General features: G+C 35.7%; 1 protein-coding gene across 1 annotated transcript in view; it reads left to right on the forward strand.

Annotated features, from left to right (window-relative positions):
- LOC122299233 (probable manganese-transporting ATPase PDR2) overlaps positions 1-23,012 on the forward strand; it is a 33,656-nt gene that overhangs the window by 7,460 nt on the left and 3,184 nt on the right. Inside the window, exons 4-11 of the mRNA XM_043109331.1 lie at positions 2,900-3,008; positions 3,132-3,162; positions 19,691-19,791; positions 20,454-20,524; positions 20,741-20,806; positions 21,576-21,727; positions 21,881-21,992; positions 22,075-22,188. Of these exons, the coding sequence (XP_042965265.1) occupies positions 2,957-3,008; positions 3,132-3,162; positions 19,691-19,791; positions 20,454-20,524; positions 20,741-20,806; positions 21,576-21,727; positions 21,881-21,992; positions 22,075-22,188 (699 nt within the window). The 5' untranslated portion in view covers positions 2,900-2,956. The remainder of the gene's footprint in view (positions 1-2,899; positions 3,009-3,131; positions 3,163-19,690; positions 19,792-20,453; positions 20,525-20,740; positions 20,807-21,575; positions 21,728-21,880; positions 21,993-22,074; positions 22,189-23,012) is intronic.

Consider the following 23,012-nt stretch of genomic DNA (forward strand, 5'->3'; position numbering starts at 1 on the left):
GATGGCAAAGGTGGTGGAGGATTGGCTGAGGTTATGCGCAAAAAGGAATCTTTTCAGACAAAAAGGGAGGGTCATAGAGTTTTTATCGTCCAAAGATGTCAAAATGAGTTTGGGAGGTTTGTGAAGCTGATTGAGTTTGGTACTGGTATGGGGAAGGGTATCATTGTGATTCCAGAAGGGAGGAAAGGGTGTGGTTGGGCAGGTTTTGTAAGGATAGTGAGAGAGATGATAGATTATAGAAACTCTGTTCCAACTCCAGATAACAGAGTTGTTTCTTTGGATGGGGGTGGTGAGAGGGATATCAAAGGGAAGAAGGTGATCTTGGATACATCTTTTAAAGGTTTTAATAATCATTGTGATACTTCTTACCTGTCGGCTTTAATGAATCCTAGGCAGGAGGTTTTTGGTCCTCAACAGTTGATTGGCAATGGCACAATCAAGAAGGATGAGTTGGTGCTGGATGGTAGCAATAGAAATGAAGCTTTGTGGTGGACGCAGATTGATGGAAGAAAGAATGGTTGGTCTTCAGAGGCATTGCAAAATTTGGAGAAGTTGAAGGGAATCTGTGGCACATAAGGGCAAAGTTAATAGGTTGGAAGGAGAGGATGGAGTCATTGTTGAAGAAGGTAGATGAAGGGTTGGGTTTGTTTATGGGATTGGGCCTTTCTGTTGTGGATAAGGACGAGGGAAAAGGGAAGTTGAAGCAATGGAGTGGGCCTAAATGTTCTAATGATAAGAAGGCTAATGGGCTGGATCAAGGCCCTTTATATTGTGGATAAGGACGAGGAGAAAGGGAAGCTGAAGCAATGGAGTGGGCCTAAATGTTCTAATGATAAGAAGGCTAATGGGCTGGATCAAGGCCTAGTTATCAGACAGGGTCAATGAAGGGAAAAGCCTTTACAAGAGAAACGGAAGCTCAACAGCCCGTGTGGCAAGGAGGCCCAGCCCAAGGGCTCGGTGGCTCTGTCTGGTACTTCGATGTCACAGATTGGGTCGATGGCGACAAGCGAGATCAAACCCTTGACGACTGAGATGGGGGTGAGTTCAACACAGAAAGGGCTGATGGTGGTTGTTGATTCTTCTGGGGGTTCTTTGATGGTGAGTCTAACTCCAGAGAAGGGGAGAAGGGGGGATTATCGATTTCATCTCAGCCTAAGGTTTTGAGGGGAGTTTCTCCTCTCGACGATGGGAGACTTTCTTCTCAGCATCTTTTGGGTTCTATTGAGTTGTGTTCTAGAGGTTCTGAGTAGGTGTCTGAGGGGGTGGAAGTGGAGGATGTAATGGGAGAAGTGGATCTGAGTGGTAGTCTCTGGGACTATTGTGGAGTATGCTTTTGGGGTCCCTTGTACCTAAATGTTTAATGTTGAGATGCATATGGTTCTTGGTGGGGAGGAGGAAGCTGAGGCAAGTGAGTTAGGGGAGTTGAGGAAGTTTGATGATGATTTGGATCTTGATCCGTTGAGTTCTATCCACCCTGAAATTGTTTGGCCCAATAATTCATCTAATTGGGTGTTGAGGAAAGTGGATGAAATTAAGGAATGTGAGGGAATCTCTTGTGTCAGCTTTGAGGAACACTTAAGAGCACTTTTAATAGCTATAGAGGCTGGTCAACCCTTTTTGGCTAGATCTGTCGCTAAGAAGGAGAGGCAATTGAAGAGATTATCATGTTCTATAAATTATAATATAGGGTGGATGTCCCTTTAGAGATAAAGGCAGGGAGAGGGCTGTCTATAGTCAACCATGAAACCAACTATCATATCTTGAAATGTGAGGGGGCTGAACGAATATAGAAAACAGCCAAAGGTAATCCAAGATATTTCAAAGGTAAAGAAGCAACCTTACATCCCAAGATATTAGCCAAATCAAAAATATTTCTAACTGTACCCACCGAAACAATTTCAGACTTAGATAAGTTAATTGTAAGTCCTGAAACAGCTTCAAAACAAAGCAATAAGGCTCTCAAAGCTTGGAGATGATCTTGACTTGAATCACTAAGGATTAAAGTATCGTTTGCAAAAAGTAAATGTGAAATTGCAATGCTGCCCCGTAAGTCATCTCTCACCATAAATCCCGATAAAAAATTCCTCTTCACAACTACTTCAATCATACGACTCAAAGCATTCATAACTAATACAAAAAGATAAGGAGATAAAGGGTCTCATTGCCTTAGTCCACGGGAGCTAGTAAAAAAACCCACCGGAGTGCCATTCACCAATAAAGAAAATCTGGCCATTGAAATACAATGATTTCTCCACCAACACCATTTCTCTCCAAAACCAAATCTCCCAAGTAAATAGACATACCTCTAACAACATCAATAACTTCCTCTTCCTAAAAATTCCTCTCCAACCAATCTGCACTAAGATGATCAATGGACTCAAAAGACAACCCATCTAACTTAGGTCTCCAAGAATATTCTTCCCGAAAAAGTTTCTCATAATAATTTACAAAAAGATCTCCAATCTCCCCATTATCGGTAATAACATCATCACTTACATGATGCACCTCAATAACGTTATTTTTTTATCAAACACTTTTACCATATTGTTGGATCTGGATCCCCATGCAAAATAAAAGCATATTGTCTTTCAGGGAAAAAATATATTGAAGCAAAATATAAACGCATTAAAAAACTTTAGCAGGATATCTATATTTTGAAAGAACATAAGCGAAAATAATAAAAAAAATAAAAAGGAAAGAAAGAAAGAAAAAGGAACCATCACATGAGAGTAAGGGTAAAACAGATTAACGTAGCAATTAATTTCCAAAGAGATCATCTGGTCATGGGTTGCATCAACTTTGATTGTACCTACTGACCACAAAAAAAAATCCATCCCATCTTGATGGCAATTACTTATGCATTTTTTTTTTCATTTTTATTCTGTGTTATGACTTGCAGAGGAAGTGGCAATGCTGTTCAGATTGTTCATCGACATCACTTTGCATCCCACCTGAAATGAATGGCAGTTGTTGTTTGCATTCAGGAGGAATTTGTTGGCTTTGGAAAGGTATGCTGGTTGTAAAACTGCAATCTGTATGCATGCATATATGAATAACGGTATGCCATATTACTTGATGCTTGCATCACTACATAGATATATCGTAATTGAATGTTGTTGCATGTGCTTAAGGGCTAAGGAAATTGTGGATCATCTCTTCACTGTAAGTAGCTAGCACTTTGTGGCATGCATTTTTTGGCTTCTTTGGCGACCTCGTTTATGCCTAGACAATAGTAGATGTATTAACAAGCTGAAAAGGTAGATTTGGGAGTAATCGTAGCAGGCTATTGTGGGAAATGATTCTGATATGCCTAAAGTGGTTCCTTTGGCAAGAAAGAAATGATCGGAGCTTTGAAGACAACACAAGGACATCAGAGGATCTCAAAGTCTTTTTTTTTTTTTTCTTTTCTTATGAACACTTTATTTGTGGATGGCTGCCCTTTTATGTTTCTCTAGCTTTAGCTTTCAAAATTTTCTTATTTTTTTAAAATCTCTCTAGTTAGGTGTATCTGGTGTATACTCCATGTGTACTTGGGTCATTCCTTTTTCATATTTTTTTATAAGTAGTGCCTATTTCATTATTAATAAAACTTACCTAACCTATACAATCAAGATTTTGAACATAGGTACTATGTTGAAGGCTAATAGTAGTAATAATAAAAGCAGCAGCAGCAGTAGTAGTAGTGACATATTTGGTGCAGAAATGTGAAATGTAGGAGTTCCTAAGGAGAGTTATATGAAATGTTATTCATCACAAAGGAAACCACATTTTATAAAGATTTTCAGGTCAGAAGCATGCTTAACCATTTTGAATTTTAGTTTCACATGCCTTTCCCAAGTGCATTTTGGTATATTGCCATAAGATTTTCAAAAGTTTCCAAGAATTTTTCTTGGGGAATGTTTGGGTCCCCAAACCCCTTAGAGGCAGTTTTGACAGTCTAGAGGTTTTTTGTTCCTAAGCATAAAACATCTAGAGTGTAAAAACTTATAAAGGCTTTTAAAAATTCCAAAAACACAAAAAATCGTCTCCCAAACAATATTTTTGAAAAAAATAAGGAAAAAAGCAGGCTTTAGGCAACTCAATCTTGGGCTGCCGTGCTAGCCAGATAAAAAACAAATTTTAAATTATTTATTGCACCCTCCATAAAAACCCCTCTGCAAAATTTTTACATCCAAATATATTCTCAATGGGCCCAACCACTTTTATAAAACTCTATTAAAATCTCCTTTCGAAAGGTTTTCACAACTATTCATGAACATTTTTTACACAATTAAATCCATGTTACTTTGTCTCTTTAAATAATATAATTACATGAAATGGCACAACTTTAAGGATTCCTTTTAACTTGCAAGTGACAAGGGCTTAAGCATGTTTGAAAATATAATGGACTGGTACTGCTGCATGTGCAAAAAGAGTGGGGAGAGTTTTAATCATTAACTACTTCATTGGTCGATTGTAATAGATTTCAATGGCTTAAATAGCCGTGATTTTCTTGTATTTTGGACACTCATGCTTGAATGTCGCTCTTGTATGTGTCATGTGTACTTGGGCTATGCCTTTTTATATCCTTAATAAAACTCCTGTTTATTGATTAAAAAAATATGATGAGGATTAAATAGTTTGCAATTAGCATTGTGTTTTGGCATAGATTGCAACATTTCAAAATTAACAAGGTGATTAAGATTTTTTAATAAGGTGATTGGGGGTTCATTGAGTGCCTGCTCAATTTCCAAGCACACAGTTCGCTCATCTCTGCGAAGCACAAACTAGATAACTACCGGGATAAATCCTGGGGGTGGTCACAAAAGGGAAAGCAACAGGATTTGGAATTAGGCCAATGTATAATATGCCAGATTCTGTGATTGTATATAGGAAGGTGGTTAATGAGATCTGACATTGCTTGGGAGAGTGGAGTGTAAGCCATATATAATGATTCCAAGGAGCTCCACTTGTATCAGTCTTTTTGGAGTAAGTGTGCAGATGTGAATTGGGCCTTCTTGGGTCATTACACAATGCCTCTCTTGGCATTATAAACCCAAGCTAAAGAGAACCTCAACCACCCTTACTCCAATAGCTAGAGGTCCTATTATCAACGTTGACATAATGCCAAATGTTAACATTTGACATTCTTCCTTTAGCTTTTAGTTATTCACGTTGACTTGAATGTCAAACGTTGCATTTTGTTGTTCTTTTACAATTGAGAATGTTCATTGCAATGTGAATAACTACTTTTACCTATAAAAAAAAGTTATAATTGAAAGCATCATATTTTGCGGTAATATTCAGCCTATGAGTGGCTCAAATCAGTGTAACTTGATGTATTTACTTCTTAGAAAGAATGATGTTTGATCATATTTTCTCCATGTTGTGTATTTGTTAATTTTATTACGCGTAGAAACTATGAGATCTAAAATGACTTCTTGATAACATTCTCTCTTCCCCCTTGATTGTTGATCTGATTATTGTTCAATATATTTGATCTACTTCAAGCCCTAGGGGTTGGCTCAAGTGGTAAAGGCCTTGGGCTTGGGGATATGCTCCCCCTAGGTCTAAGGTTCAAATTGATCAACTTATAATTTTGTCTTCCAAGCATAGAAGCTGTCAAAGTAATACAAGGGTAAATCCCAAGATCGAATTCACAGGGACAATGGGAATTAAGCAAACCTTTTATAATCACAAGATGAAATATTGACGTTTATGGTGATAAGAAATTTTGAAAAGAAGAAAATCTTGAACTAAAATGTGGATTATTTACTAAGGAAGTGTGGACTGAATTAAGAGTATGATTAGTGGCTGTGTTGGAAATTTAAGCTCGAATTAAACTGAAAATAAAAATAAATTTATGATTCTAAAATTACCAAAACTAAGAGACTTAGAGAAAGTGTATAGCAAATGAATTAAACTTGTAAGAAACAAAAGAACAAACACTTGGGATGCAATTTTCATCCACTGATTTGGAGATGGATTTACTTCTCTTTTCATATTCTCTCAACCATGATCTCATTCCTAAAAGTCATGATCAGATAATATAGCAATGAATCTCAATTCTTAACCTAATAAAACTACTTGACAGATTATATAACAATTGTAAAATAGTGAAAGAAAGCCATCAAAGCCTTATTACTTGTTCAAGTATCAATTGTGCATTTTTGTCTATAACTAATCTAAACCAAGAATAAAGAACTTCAATCATTTCTAAATGTAAACTCAAATATCATCAACAAGTTAATCATTGAAATCAAATAACATTGAAGAAAATCTACTCCAAAACAGTCATAGGTTACTCATTGAATCTCAAGCTCAAAAATCTAGCCTACCATCTCTAAATTAGTAAAATGCTTAAAAATGATGAACTCTAACATTTTAAGTTGCTGTATGAAAATAAATACAGAAGAATAAATAAAACAAGCTGAATGAAGCTAATCTGGAAACAACTAAGAAATAAAGTTGGGAAAACAAAAAAAGGAAAATAAACTAAAACGAGAGAGAGAGAGCCAGAGCTTCCGTTCGTCTCCTAAGAAAACAGAGAAAAAAAAACTAAGAACTAATTACTCTGCAAACGAAAAAGAACCAAGCTCCTAAAATGAAAACTGAAACCTCCAAAGGAAAATAAAAACCAGCTACCGCCTGAAGCAAAATGAAAAGGAAACTAAACTGCCGAAAAGAAAAAAAAAAAAAAACAAGCCAACGCAGAAGATAAAACTGCAAAAAAAATAAAATAAAATGCTGAAAAATCAGTAGTATGTGAGTGTCAATCTCACTAAGAACGAACAAGCAATAAAATGAAACAGAAAAAATGAAACGAAAAAAACAGTAAATAAACTAAGAACCACCGAGAGAGATTCGGAGTTCCCGTCCGTCTCTCCCTCAAACGAAAAAAAAAAAAAACTATCAAAACAACAAAAAAAGTAAAATAAAAATCAAATGCCCAGCCGCCTCCAAGGGTCTGAAGAAAGAAGAAAACTGGAAAAAAAAAAAAACTAAAAAGTAAAAGCCGAACGAGAACGTGGGAGCCCACGTCCCAACCCAGCCTCAAATCGCGTCCCATGTTTTTGTCGGTTTTGGTGCCAGTGCATTGTTCTACTGCTGTACAGAGTTGAGGGCCAGCTGCTCACTTTTGTTCTGCTGACCTGCTGCACGTCCTGCTTGTGATCTGCTATGGTCCCTAGGTCTAGAACTAAAAAGCACTCCAGCGTGAAGCAAGTCCATACGTGTCCCTTTGCATTTCCAAAATTATCCTACATCAATTCAAATTTAGTGTTCATAATGAGAGGGATAAAATTGAGATATTAATATTGATGTGGCCTAACCGCTGCATTATACATCTTTTCAAGTGCAAATTATCAAAATTTATAAATTAATTAATCAACTGCATAATTAAGTGCTTAAATACTATTTAGTTACACAATTTATCCACTTAAACAACTTAATTATGCATTTCTAACACTTCATCACACCCCCCAACTAGCTCTTTGCTAGTCTCTAGCAAGAAGAGTGAAAGAAAATAAAACTCTTAACTTTCATCCAACATAATTGAAGTGAAAAATCTATACAATAGACTAGAGATTATTGCCAAAATGGGTATTGAAACCAAGACAGATCAGATTAAAGTTTTTGTAAAAACTCATGGCATATTCAACACTCAAGTAGGAAAAATGTGTAGAAAATTACAGCTCACTAAGTGCAGCAAGTGTGTGGCAAGATTATCAAGGTTGACTAACATTTCGTTATATATCTTCACCAATATTAGCAGCTTGTCATAAAGAATCACAAGTGATCTTACTCTAATTCAAAACCATTGCTATCTCTCTTCTTCTTTTTTTCTTTTTTTTTTCTTTCGGTTTCCCTAGGGGGTCAAATCTATAAATGTGCGCCTACCCACACTTTCACAAATAAGCCCTTACCACTATGTTGCCACACCTCTTGGTTTTTTAGGGGGAATCAAACCTATAAATGTGCACATACCCACACTTTCACAAGTCGGCCCTTACCACTAGATTACCTAAAGGATGTGTATTTGTTTTTTTTTTTTTTAACCGAAATGGTTCATTAGAGTTCTTGTCGCTGGAATCTTAAGCTAGACTTATTGAAATAGAAAGGCAACCAAGGTATTCGATTTGTGTACAGTAAAAAAAAAAAGCAAGCAGCTACTTCATGCATCTCCATTTCTCAAGTAATTGAATATGAAATATGAATTTCTATGTTGAGCTAAAATCCGAACCATTTGGGGTTACCGCAACCCATAATTCTAACACTCCTTTCCCAAGCATAGAAGTTTGAAAACAGTAATTTCTAAAATTTAGCCAAGAAGTTTCATTAAAATGAACATCGAACTTTATCAAACTAGAGGAGAGACACACAACAAAAGGGACACCTAGCATGTGAAATAAAAAAATGAAATTCTCCACCCCCCAACTTAAAATGAGCATTGTCCTCAATGATAAAAACAATGTCAAATGAAAAACAAAGTGATAGTGAAGGGAATGAAGGGTTACCTGGTTAGAAGAGAAACATATGACAAGAAGAGAACAACGAAAAATAGAAGACAGAAAAACACACCTGCATAAACTAAAAAGTAAAACAGAAAAATGCAAGGAAGAAGTGAAATAAGATGACAAACAAGTCAAACATTAAGGCTCAGTTGGAGGATCAGGGTCCAATAGATGGATGGTGGTATCCTCTGGTGAAAAATGGTCAAGAAAATGTTTGAGTCGTTGTCCATTAACCTTAAAGATATTACCATTGTGTGGATTGAGAATTTCAACAACCCCATGAGGAAACACTGTCTGAACAATATAAGGACCACTCCATTTGGATCGAAATTTACCGACAAACACATGGAGTCTAGAGTTGTAGAGAGGAACCTTTTGATTGGGGAGAAAACTCTTTCTCAAAATGTGCTTATCATGGAAAGCCTTAGTTCTCTCCTTATAAAGTTTGGCATTATCGTAGGCATCGTGTCTCAACTCTTCTAGTTCATTCAGCTCCAATTTCCTTAAAACACCAGAATTGTTAGTAGAAAAGTTAAAGTGTTTGACAGCCCAATAAGCCTTGTGTTCTAGCTCAATAGGGAGATGGCATGCTTTACCGTAAACCAAACGATAGGGAGACATGCCTAGGATAGTTTTAAAAGCTATCCTATAAGCCCATAAAGTGTTTGAAAGCCTCAAAGACCAATCTTTCCTATTTGGGTTGACTGCTTTTTCAAGAATGATTTTGATTTCCCGGTTGGCCAACTCAACTTGACTATTGGTTTGAGAATGATAAGGAGTTGAAATTTTGTGATGGACCTCATATTTTTTCATTAACGCGGCAAATGGTTTATTGCCAAAGTAGGAATCTCCATCACTAATTAAAACCCTTGGTATCCCAAACCGAGTGAAAATGTTGTCTTTCAAAAATTTTAACACCGCCCGATGATCATTGGTCCTACATGGTATTGCCTCGACCCATTTAGAAATATAGTCCACAGCAACAAGAATGTAAAGATAACCAAAAGAAGACGAAAAAGGACCCATAAAATCAACCCCCCAACAATCAAAAATTTCTAATGCTAAAATAGGTTGTAAGGGCATCATGTTTCTACGGGTGATTCCTCCTAACTTTTGATATGGTTGACATGCCTTACAAAAATTGTAAGCATCTTTGAACATGTGGGGCCAATAATAACCACATTGCAAGATTTTAGCCACTGTTTTCTTAGCTGAAAAGTGGCCTCCACATGCACTAGCATGACAAAAATTTAATATGTGCGGAATATCACAATTAGGCACACACCTTCTCAAAATTTGATCAGAACAATATTTGAATAAATAGGGGTCATCATAAAAGAAAGATCTGACCTCCAATTTAAACTTTTTAATGTCTTGAGGGCTCCAATGTGGTGGGGCGTGTCCTTTCACCAAGAAATTGACAATATCAGCAAACCAAGATAAAGAATCAACAGCTAAAAGCTGTTCATCTGGAAAGAAATCTGAAATGGGAGTAGTAGGTTCAGAATTTTCAATGACGAATCGAGATAAATGATCGGCAACCACATTCTCTACTCCCCTTTTATCCTTGATGCTGATATTAAATTCCTGCAATAACAAAATCCATCTTATTAGTCGAGGCTTGGCATCTTTCTTTGTGAGCAAATATTTAAAAGCTGCATGGTTAGTGAATATAACAATTGGAGAGCCTAAAATGTAAGCTCTAAATTTATCCAAAGCAAAAACAACTGCTAGTAACTCCTTTTCAGTGGTGGAGTAATTTTTCTGAGCTGCATCAAGTGTTTTGCTTGCATAATAAATCACAAATGGAAGCTTACCTCTCCGCTGACCAAGGACAGCACCTATGGCAAGGTCACTGGCATCACACATGATCTCAAATGGCAATGACCAGTCAGGTGGTTGAATTATAGGTTCAGTGACAAGCATAGATTTGAGTTGCTCAAAAGCAACTTGACATGCATCAGTCCAATTAAAAATGCAATCCTTAGCTAACAACTCACACAAAGGTCTCGATATGGTGCTAAAGTTTTTTATGAAACGCATATAAAACCCGGCATGTCCAAAAAATGATCTAATATCTTTGACTGATTTTCTTTGACTGATTTTGGAATGGGTAATGTCGATATTAGATCAATTTTGGATTTGTCAACTTCAATGCCTCGGGCTGAGATGATGTGACCAAGGACAATACCTTGCCGCACCATAAAATGACATTTTTTCCAATTTAAGAGCAGATTTTTCTTTTCACATCAAGCCAAAACAGAAGTGAGGTGAGTAAGGCATGCATCAAATGAATCACCATAGACTGAAAAATCATCCATAAGCACCTCCAAGATATGCTCAACCATGTCACTAAAAATACTTGACATGCATCGCTGAAATGTGGTGGGCGCATTACAAAGTCCAAAGGGCATTTCCTAAATGCAAAAGTTCCAAACGGGCAAATAAAATTATTTTTTCTTGGTCTTCAGGGGATATTTCAATTTGATAATATCCTAAAAAACCATCAAGAAAACAATAAAAACTATGGCCCGTAACTCTTTCCAAAGTTTGGTCTAAAAATGGTAATGGAAAATGGTCCTTTCTCGTGACAACATTTAATTTCCTAAAATCAATGCATATGCGCCATCCTATGATGATCCTAGTTGGGATTAACTCATCTTTTTCATTTTTCACAATTGTAACCCCAGATTTCTTAGGAACTACTTGAAGAGGACTTACTCATTGACTATCCGAGATGGGATAGATGATACCTACATCCAAGAGCTTCAAGACTTCATTTTTAACTACCTCCTTCATCGTAGGGTTCAACCTCCTTTGCATCTCTTGAGTTGGTGATGAATTTTTCTCCAAGAAAATTCGATGTGTGCAAATGGTGGGGCTGATTCCTTTGATGTCGGCAATCAACCATCTAAGTGCTCCTTTATATTGCTTAAGAACCCGTAGGAGTTGCTCCTCTTGCTCAACTGACAAAGAAGATGAGATAATACATGGAAAAGTGTTAGTTGGCCCAAGAAAAACATATTTCAACGATTCAGGTAATGGTTTCAAAACCGGTGATGGAGAAACTTCATCCGATGGTTGCTGGTGTATGGATTGAAGTGGCAGATCTTCGAATTTGAGTTGCCACAATGAGTCCATTTTGCTACCTGCACCAGAATTTACTGCATTAGTATCCAACAATTCACTATTTTCTAAGGTTCCAGGTAAAACATGTTCCATTTGACTCTCTTGCTCTAATAAAAAAAATTCTTCAGCAAGTAAAGATTCCAAACAATTTACTTCCTAGAGTTCTTCCAAATCTTGTGGTTGCCTACAAGTATTGAACACATTTAACTCCAACATCATATTGCCAAAAGTCAATTTAAGGATGCCACTTCGACAATTTATCAAAGCGTTGGAAGTAGTCAAAAATGACCTCCCTAAAATGACGGGTACCTGAAAAACAGAGTGATTAATTGAACATCTAATACCACAAAATCAACGGGATAATAAAATTTATCCACTTGCACCAACACATCTTCTACCACTCCCCTAGACTTTTTAATTGAATGGTCGGCCAATTGCAAGATGAAGAAGTTGGTTTCAACTCTCCTAAACCAAGTTATTCATAGGTGTTATAAGGAAGCAAATTGACACTAGAACCTAAGTCTAGTAGTGCTTGGCCTATTTTGAAGCTTCCTATAACACAAGCTATTGTTGGAGAACCCAGATCTTTATACTTAGGAGGAGTATTGGATTGGATAATGGCGCTGACTTGTTCTGTGAGAAATGCCTTATTTTGCACATTAAGTCTTCTTTTAACCGTACACAAATCTTTCAAAAATTTGGCATATGTGGGGATTTGCTCAATGGCATCAAAAAGAGGAATGTTAATGCACACTTGTCTAAAAATGTCTAAAATCTCAGCATGATGTTTATCTTTATGCAAATGAATCAATCTTTGAGGAAAGGGTGCCGGAGGAGTTACCTTTGGTTCCAGAGAAACATCAACATTAGAATTTTTACCTTGTGCATTAGAAATGGAACTGTCACCTTTCTTGCCAGCTTCATTACCCAATGTATCAACTTCTTTGCCACTACGGAGAGTTATTACGACCTTGCAAGTCCTGACATTTTCTTCTGAAGAAGATGAAAACTCTATGGCAGCAATTTGGACTTGAGGATTTGGTTGGGGTTGAGATGGGAATTTTCCTTTCTCTTGCACACTCAAGGTTGTGTTCAACTTGGTCAAATTATTCCTTATGTCATTGATAGATTGATAAGTTTAGTTATTTATGGTGGTTTGACTTTGCATGAACTGTTGAAGAGTAGACGCCATTTGTTGAAATGGGTCATCCATGGGTCTTCTAGGGGCTGGAATTAGTGCATTTTGCTGGGTATAAACTGAATATTGAGGTGCACCAGCTCCCAGATGTGCTGAATTTGTGGGATGATAATTTCTCCAGCTGAAATTAGGATGATTTCTCCAACCTATATTATAAGTGTTAGAATATGGTGCAGGAAAAGGCTTAGAAATCATGTTAACAGGATGAGAAGCATCACACAAAACTTCTTTAAAAGTTGGAATAGTAGGACATTCAGATGTTACATGGCTAATATCCTCACAAATGTTACATTTTCCTTGTTTTAGAATGCCCTGAATTTCATGCACTTTCTTAAACTCAATCGCCTCCAATTTTTTTGACAATAAGGCAAATTTGGCTTTCAAATCATCCTCATTTAAAACATATTTACCCCCTCCACTCACGGTCCTCAATGGTTCAGCTCTATCATAGATACAAGAAGTGTCCCATGATTGAGCATTTTCAACCAAGTAATCAAAATATGCAAATGCTTCTTCCGGTTCCTTATTAAAGAATTCTCCATTACACATGGTTTCGACAAATTGTCACATCTTAGGTACCAAAACTTTATAAAAAAAACTAATGATGCGCCAATTCTCGTAACCATGGTGTGGATAAGCATTTAAGAGATCTTTGAATCTTTCCCAACTTTGATAAAAATTTTCATTTTCTTCTTGAGAAAAATTCATGATTTGTCTCTTCAAAGCATTGGTACGATGCATTGGGAAAAACTTTTTCAAAAATTCAGCTTGCATTTCTTGCCATGTTCCAATGGATCTTGGCCTCAATGCATTCAACCATGTTTTTGTTTTGTCCTTAAGAGAAAAAGGAAACAACTTCAATCTAACAATCTCCTCAGTACAATTTTGATCCAAAAATGTGGAGCATACTTCCTCAAACTCCTTGAGGTGCAAGTACGGATTTTCAGAATCCATCCCATGAAAATGAGGAAATAATGATATCATTCCAGGTTTAAAATTGAAATTATGAGCATTCAAAGATGTAATGATGCATGATGGAGTGGTGGTCCTAACAGGATGCAAATATTCTCTAAGTGTCCTGTTGGGATTTACCATTTCCTTATGATTGTGTCCTTCTTCTTCAGCCATGTTACTATGAGTGTCAAATGATGATTCAAATGCTGAATTTAGAGAACAGATGATGCACTCGATGATGAGGTTGATGATTCAGTCCTAGCAAGTCTATATGTACTATCTCTAGCCCAACCAGACATGCAAGTTCAGCACAAAACAAGATAAAAGTAAACAAGTAAAATGAGAGATAAAGATATCACCCAGGCTGTGAAGAGGTTCACAGCTCCACAAACGTCCTCTCAGAAAAAAAGAGAATGCTTTGACAAACACCAGTTGTGTGACACCCCCAAATTCCGTTTAGGATCGGACAGACATTTGAAGCGTCGAGATATGCAACACAAGGTTACCTGCCCCCATTTATGACATATAAGATGCAATGTTCCTAACATGAATCTAACATTATACAATATTCGCAGCGGATAATTTTTTTCTTTAGCAATACTATGCACCAAATTGAAAATATCCCAAATGCTTAAAACATAGTTCATACATAAAGACCCATTGAGTAGATCACAACACTAGTCCAAAATGGTTATGATCTAAAAAATACTAAAGATGCAACTCCATTGTACAAGTAGTAATTTACGTTAACTACTATATTAACATTGACGTCGCACCGTCGCTTAGTCAACTGTGTCTAGTTGATCAGCTCCTGATTCTCCTTCAGGTCCTGTAACAAGATCTACCATTCGGGGGGAATGGTAGTTGGGACTACCAAAATGAGATTTGATTACAAATCTCAGTAAGTTAACAAAAAAACTTCCACACAAGCTAATGATGTATGCATGACAGTAAAAGCATAAATGCATAATCAAATTCATAAGTAATTAAAGCATAACTTGGCGTACAACATAGCATAATTGACATAACTTAAATTGAAACATGAACTGAACTTGACTTGACATGAACTTGATCTGAAACTTGACTTAACATGAAAAATACATACTCCACAGTTGTTGTGGCCCCATGTATTCTACGTGTAAATACATACTCCACAGTTGTTGTGGCCCCATGTATTCTACACAAACTTGACTTAACATGAAAAATACATACTCCACAGTTGTTGTGGCCCCATGTATTCTACACAAACTTAACTTAACATGAAAAATACATACTCCACAGTTGTTGTGGCCCCATGTATTCTACGTGTAAATACATACTCCACAGTTATTGTGGCACCATGTATTCTACGGAAACTTATTCTTTAACTGCTTAAATACATACTCCACAGTTGTTGTGGCTCCATGTATTCTACGTGACACAATTGTTGTGTCTCACGTAGTGTATGCGTCACAATTGCTATGACCCCATACATAAGTAATCAAGATGAAACGTGACTGGAATACAAAATGACTGAAGCCCTGACGTAACATAACGTGACTTGAATATAACTTGAAATACATGACCAACTTGAGATAGAAATATTTCGTAATATTGCATAACATATAATAGACAACATATTTAACATGACATATTTGCAACAGTGAATATTACATGACTTGACATACATGTAATAGATGGCATACTTAGCATGACGTACTTGTAAGGTACAGTAATACATGACAGAATATATTATGTAACAGATAAAAATTGACGACAGAATAAATTCTGTATAATAGACAATTACGTGATAACTTGGCATGATATGACATATATGATAACATACATACATACACTGTAGTTCCTTTACTTAGCACACATACACAGTAGACTGCTAGTAAGTTAAAAGCTAACTTACCTCGATCTCCGTGTTTCTTATAAAACTTCAAGTGCAACCACGAGGAACTGTAATTAGTGATTCTAAAAGTTAGAACTAAATCACTAATAATTTGAAATATGGAAAATACTAACTTAAAGAGTAAAATTTTCATTTTACTCTCTACATGTGAGAAAATTACCGTTTTACCCATAACTTAAGGATTTTGCATACTAACTCCAAAAGTTTCCAAAATTTACATTCCTCATGTAAATTTTGTTCTAAACTTAAATATCAACTCAGAAAAATTTAAAACAAAACACAACTATGAAGAACACACTATGGCCGAAACATCCATAGGCCATTTCTCTTGATTTTTGTTGCAATTCCTTCCAACTTCAAAACTCATGCTTAAACCAAAATTTTGCAACAAACATCTTCCAATCCTAAGTTCAAAACCATACTTAAAACATCCATTTAGAAAAAGCTAATAATTAACACCAAACTTTTTTGTAAAAAGATCCAAGCACTTGAATCACAAGTTTTGACCTTAAATCAAAACATCTCTAAGAATTTCAAAAATCAAATCTTACTTCTAACATATTCATAATATCATCCTAACATCAACCATGCTTTAAATCATCAAACTAAAGTCACCAAAATCACAAAATAACATTTGGAGTTTTTGGTTTTACACTTAGTCCAAAAACAGAAACGTTTTCCTCAACTAGTTTTGATAAATCTCTTGATCTATGACTTATAAATATATGATCTTCAAACCAAACCATCACATGATTTAAAAAGATGTCCTAAAACATATATAAGCTTCTAATTCAAGATCACATGGTTAGAAATTAACCAAAACATAAATTTAACCAAGAATATCCATACTTTGGCTTATTTGAATATCTCTTTGCATAAAATTTCATATTTTTGAAACTAACATCAAATATCTTCAAAATAATAATATAACATGTATATAAGATACTTAGGATCCTCCACTAAAATTATTAAAGTCATTAGAATAGGTTTAGACCACCAAAGAGTTAAACTTTCTTAAAACAGAAACTGTTTTTCTTCTTCCAGTTTCTAAGTTTCTAAATCTAAGAAAATATTTCATCAAAACCTTTAATCATGCAAAAATCCTCAACCAATAGTCACATATACATGTTAACAATACTCCATAAAAATTTCGGACCAATATCTATCCATTAGCTTGGTCAAAAACTCCAAACTATAACATATTCTCCAGTTTATCTCTTAGAATGACCTTTCTATAGTTTACACAATATTTGACTGACCAAATGATTTTCAAATGGGGCCAATAAGATATCCATGTAAACTAGACTCAAAAAGGAACAACTTATATGAAGGAGACTTTATGATAAAACACCTACAAAAGCTTCGAAATGGGTGTGCAAACGACCTCCTAAGAGCTGTTCGAGAGAGAGTGTTTGATATTCTTTCAATGGAAAGTGTAAATGAAGATAATTTCGTGGGGAGAGGTGGCTGGAGATACTTATGGATGAGATATGGAAGAGATGAGGCCGGAGTTGAGAGTTGAGTGTAGTTTTCTTCTACCCAAAATATCTATAAAAGATTATCTCATAATATTCTATCCAATAGTATCTATAAAAAAAATCAACTTAAGATATTTTTATCTAATAATATTTATAAAAATCAACTCAAAATATTTTTACCCAATAATATTCATGAAAATTATCTCAAGATATTTCTTTTTATCCAATAATATCTACAGTTTTGAACAGACGTTTTGTCCGAAAATATGAAAAAATGTTATTGCGCCATAAGACTTTAAATAACCCTCCGAGTCTAATGGCACAAACCATAATACATTTTGACACTTCTAACTATCTCCAATAATCAAAAATACACTTCTGATACCATAGTAAATAATAACACTAACTATGTAGTTAGACAGAAACCTATACGATTAATGGATTCGTGAAAACTTATGGGGTTTTCACGAGGTTCCTAAAGTTAATAGAATTTTCACAATTGAATTTCTAGCGGGCTGTTACAAGTTGTCTCCGACAACGGCACCAAAAACTTGATCAGCTTATAATATTTTCTTCTAAGCGTAGAAGCTGTCAAAGTAATACAAGGGTAAATCCCAAGATCGAATTCACAGGGACAATGGAAATTAAGCAAACCTTTTATAATTACAAGATGAAATATTGACGTTCATGATGACAAGAAATTTTGAAAAGAAGAAAGTCTTGAACTAAAATGTGGATTATTTATTAAGGAAGTGTGGACTGAATTAAGAGTATGATTAGTGGCTGTGTTGGAAATTCAAGCTCGAATTAAACTGAAAATAAAAATAAATTTATGATTCTAAAATTACCAAAACATATTCAAGTATCAATTGTGCATTTTTGTCTATAACTAATCTAAACCAAGAATAAAGAACTTCAATCCTTTCTAAATGTAAACTGAAATATCATCCAACAAGTTAATCATTGAAATCAAATAACATTGAAGAAAATCTACTCCAAAACAGTCATAGGTTACTCATTGAATCTCAAGTTCAAAAATCTAGCCTACCATCTCTAAATTAGTAAAATGCTTAAAAATGATGAACTCTAACATTTTAAGTTGTTGTATGAAAATAAATACAGAAGAATAAATAAAACAAGCTGAGTGAAGCTAATCTGGAAACAACTAAGAAATAAAGCTGGGAAAACAAAAAAAGGAAAATAAACTAAAACGAGAGAGAGAGAGAGAGAGAGAGAGAGAGAGAGAGAGAGAGAGAGAGAGAGAGAGAGAGAGCTTCCGTCTGTCTCCTAAGAAAACAAAGAAAAAAAAAACTAAGAACTAACTACTCTGCAAACGAAAAAGAACCAAGCTCCTAAAACGAAAAACTGAAACCTCCAAAGGAAAATAAAAACCAGCTGCCGCCTGAAGCAAAATGAAAAAGAAACTAAACTGCCGAAAAGAAAAAAAAAACAAGCCGACGCAGAAGATAAAACTGTAGAAAAAATAAAATAAAATGCTGAAAAAGCAGTAGTCTGTAAGTGTCAATCCCACTAAGAACGAACAAGCAATAAAACGAAACAAAAAAAATGAAACGAAAAAAAATAGTAAATAAACTAAGAACCACCGAGAGAGTTCCGGAGTTCCCGTCCGTCTCTCCCTCAAACGAAAAAAAAAAAACTATCAAAACAACAAAAAAAGTAAAATAAAAATCAAATGCCCAGCCGCCTCCAAGGGTCTGAAGAAAGAAGAAAACTGGAAAAAAAAAAAAAGAACTAAAAGAAAAAGCCGAACGAGAACGTGGGAGCCCACGTCCCAGCCCAGCCTCAAATCGCGTCCCACGTTTTTGCCGGTTTTGGTGCCAGTGCATTGTTCTGCTACTATACAGAGTTGAGGGCCAGCTGCTCACTTTTGTTCTGCTGACCTGCTGCATGTCCTGCTTGTGATCTGCTATGGTCCCCAGGTCTAGAACTGAAAAGCACTCCAGCGTGTATCAAGTCCATACGTGTCCCTTTGCATTTCCAAAATTATCCTACATCAATTCAAATTTAGTGTTCATAATGAGAGGGATAAAATTGAGATATTAATATTGATGTGGCCTAACCGCTGCATTATACATCTTTTCAAGTGCAAATTATCAAAATTTATAAATTAATTAATCAACTGCATAATTAAGTGCGTAACTACTTTTTGGTTACACAATTTATCCACTTAAACAACTTAATTATGCATTTCTAACACTTCATCACAAATCCCCTTTGGTGCAAACAATCTCTAAGGGCCATTGGACTGAGAGATTTTCTTCTTGAATTACCTGAGGTGCACTTGCGGGAACTCCTTGCCGAGGGCCTGTGCACCCCCGGGATTAATCAGGACACTGTTTCTGGACACTTGGTGCCAATAAAAAAAAAAAAAAATATTTGATCTACTTCTTGTAGCATATATTCTTGCTAGTGATACAAGACCTAAAAAAAAATAGCATTTTGGAGGCTCAGTGCGGTCTATTAATTTGTAGGGGCATTTTCTTTTTCTGTGTTTTTGAAGAAGTTTTAAATCTCATTGCAGGGTGCCCCTGAAACTATACAGGATAGACTCATTGATGTGCCATCATCATATGTTGAGACGTATAAGAAATATACTCGTCAAGGGTCTCGTGTCCTATCTCTTGCTTTCAAGTCCCTTCCAGACATGACAGTAAGACTTCTTTGGGATTATTTTCTCCCCAATGCTAGGGGGTTTTAGTTTCCTTGTGATCCTTTTTTTTAAGTAAATGGAAATGAATTTGAGTGCATCTTTCCCTCATATGTTTTCTGTCTTAGTTTTAGAATCTAAATATTTGCTCATTTATTTCACCTGTGAAACAAGTTATGCATCAAACAGTATCTATGTGGTGATATATACAGGTTTATAGTGAGGAACTCTTTATTATTTTGATTATATATAGTGCCTGGTGTTGGGTGACAATTCAGTTTTTTCTTCTCGGTACTTGATGTGAAGAGTTGGCTTAAAGGGGTAATTTTTTTGAGTTGACGTGTCCAGTTCAATTTTCTCGTTCTAGCGGAAAGTTCAATTACAACATTTTTTGGTCAAATTTTCAGAAGTTGTGCTTTTGTCTGTACGTATCCAATTCTGGGCAAAGGATAAATCGTGCAGTGAATTTTGCCCTTTTTGTGAACCTTTTCTTCTCCCACTTGCATTTATATACCATCCTTCACTGCTCCTTTCTCTCACCCTTTTGGGTAAGGATAAATGTTTATTCTTCTGCTCAAGCTCTGGTTACTTTGAAAGTGGAATTAATACGTGGCATTTTTTTAATCAGTAAGATATGTGCCAATTAAAAACATCATATTGGGTGGTGTGGTTTTCATCAACTGTTATTATACTTATGTTACTTTTTTGGTAAGTATTATACTTATGTTACTTCAGAACTTCGTAGCTAAATTGAAATATAAGTGTGCTTTTATAGAGAGAGAATCACATGAATCACCTTTTATACTCTTCCTATAGACAGTTTTTTCTGCTCTCAGGCATTAGTTCATTGGGCATTCTGATGAATCAGTAATCTATGTGTCCGTTTATTTGACTTGTTGCTTACTGTCCATTAATTGCATGAAGGTTAGTGAAGCTCGAAGCTTGGATAGAGATATAGTGGAGAGTGGCCTTACCTTTGCTGGCTTTGCTGTAAGTGACAAACTATTTCATTCACATGCACTACAAGTCCTTCGCTGTTAGATCAGTTGTTGCAGTGCTTGCTAGTTGTTACTTCTCAGCCTTATTTGTAAATGTTCATAATCTATATTCCGGGTATTCAACTGTCCTGTTAGATCTGATTCAGCCAGTGTGTTGTCTGAACTAAAAGGATCGTCACATGACTTGGTAATATGTTTTAACTATTTTGTGAGGAAATGTTGGAAGACTCTGCAGCATAGTTTCTCTGTTAATTTCTAGCAAATAATTCAAGGATGAAAATACTAGTGTGTTTACCTGGCTATGTTTGATAATGAACTTCCAAATGGTCTGGTCAGAGTTTTGGCCCATTGATGCTTATAATCTTAATGGATTATCAATATAATTAGGTCTGCAATACAACCAGTCTTTGTGAAAATGGATCTCACAATACAACCAGTCAAGATGATGCCAGTAAAACATGCTCGTGAAAAATGGTCTTTGTTTTTGGGGATTTTTTTTTCCTTTTAAATTAGGAAATGCATACATTCATTGCTCGTTATTGGTGCATGACAGAAAAGTTTACGCATGGACCAAGGGTCATCTCCCGGCTGAAGTTTTTGGTTCTACTAAGGCCTTTTCTTTTTTGCCTTCCCTACCCTGCCTGTCACCCCTGTTCCTCTTCTTCCTTTCCAATCTAGTACTTACCCCTTACCCTTAGCTGCTTGGTCATGGTTCAAGTGGATCTCTAGTACTTTTAAATACCTACCCTTTTCAATGACAGGTGATGATTACTGGGGACCAAGCTTTGACAGCTTGTCATGTTGCTAGCCAAGTTCATATTATATCAAAACCAGCATTGATTCTTGGGCCAGCAAGGAATGGAGATGGGTATGAGTGGATATCCCCTGATGAGGCAGAAATTATTCAGTACAGGTGAAAGTTTTCTCCTTTTTTCTTCATCCATTATAATAATTGGCTCTATTTTTATGGAGTTGTTTTCATAGCTTTACCTGTTTATTGAGCACTGATCCAAATTATGATTTATTGGTCCCTTTTTTAACTGATCAAAGAAATGTGATTGTTCAGTGATAAAGAGGTTGAAGCCTTATCAGAGATTTATGATCTCTGTATTGGTGGGGACTGCATTGAAATGTTGCAACGGACCTCAGCTGTTCTGCGTGTGATTCCTTATGTGAAGGTTTTTCTTGAGACTTTATCTGCGAAACTTGTTTCTGATCTTGGTATTGTTTTGATAATGCATATCTGGATCATTGTCTTAGGTTTTTGCAAGGGTTGCTCCCGAGCAAAAAGAACTAATCTTGACCACTTTTAAAATGGGAAGGATTACATTGATGTGTGGGGATGGAACCAATGATGTTGGAGCTCAGAAACAGGTAATATCCTTCAGAAGATGGTTATTTTTCGTTGCCACTTCTCAAGTTTTTTTGAAATTTAATTGTTTTCCCTTAGATGAGGACATACTAACTCCACTCATGTCACCCGCTACAAATTTGGTGAAACTACCCTGTTTGAATTGTTAACATGATATCTTAATTAGATTGCTATTCGAAAGACCCTCCATTTTAGCCTTGCCTTTGACTCTCTCCTTTTTTCTTTCTTTCTTTCTTTTTTTTTTTATTATTTTTTTTTTTTTAAATTTGTTTCTGGGTTGGTTGGCTTCTGTACGAGTTTCTATAGATTTAGGGTTGCAGTTGTATTAACTAGGCTAAAGTACACTTCTAGTCCAACTTTTCGTGATGTGTTTTATTCCATCCCAAATCTTTCAGCTGCACCAACTTCATCCTTCAATTTAAAAAACTCTTTGAATTTCATCTTTCTATACAAGTCCTTTTTAAATTAAGATGATGGGCCTAGAAAAAGAAAAAAAAAAAAATTAAGAAGATGGAGTTATTCACATGGTTGCAATTATTGATGTTGCCTGCTTACATGGCATATTAGGCGGACATATCTCTACATGTCGTAGGCCACATATATACAAACAGTTTTACCCTCTTTCTCTAACTCCACCCGTCCTTTCCTCTCAGGAACCCCCCTACCAACTCTTAATATATGGCTTTTTAATTTTTTCAATTTATTTTGTCATGTCTTCTGCAAATATTCATCATATTCCCTATATTACTTGATTGGTTAAACAGTTTAAGATCACTCCAGTTTATGAATTAAAAATAGAATATGAGTTTTTTTTTGTAAGCAGAGC

The sequence above is a fragment of the Carya illinoinensis genome, chromosome 16 (assembly GCF_018687715.1).
Source record: "Carya illinoinensis cultivar Pawnee chromosome 16, C.illinoinensisPawnee_v1, whole genome shotgun sequence".
Lineage (NCBI taxonomy): Eukaryota > Viridiplantae > Streptophyta > Magnoliopsida > Fagales > Juglandaceae > Carya > Carya illinoinensis.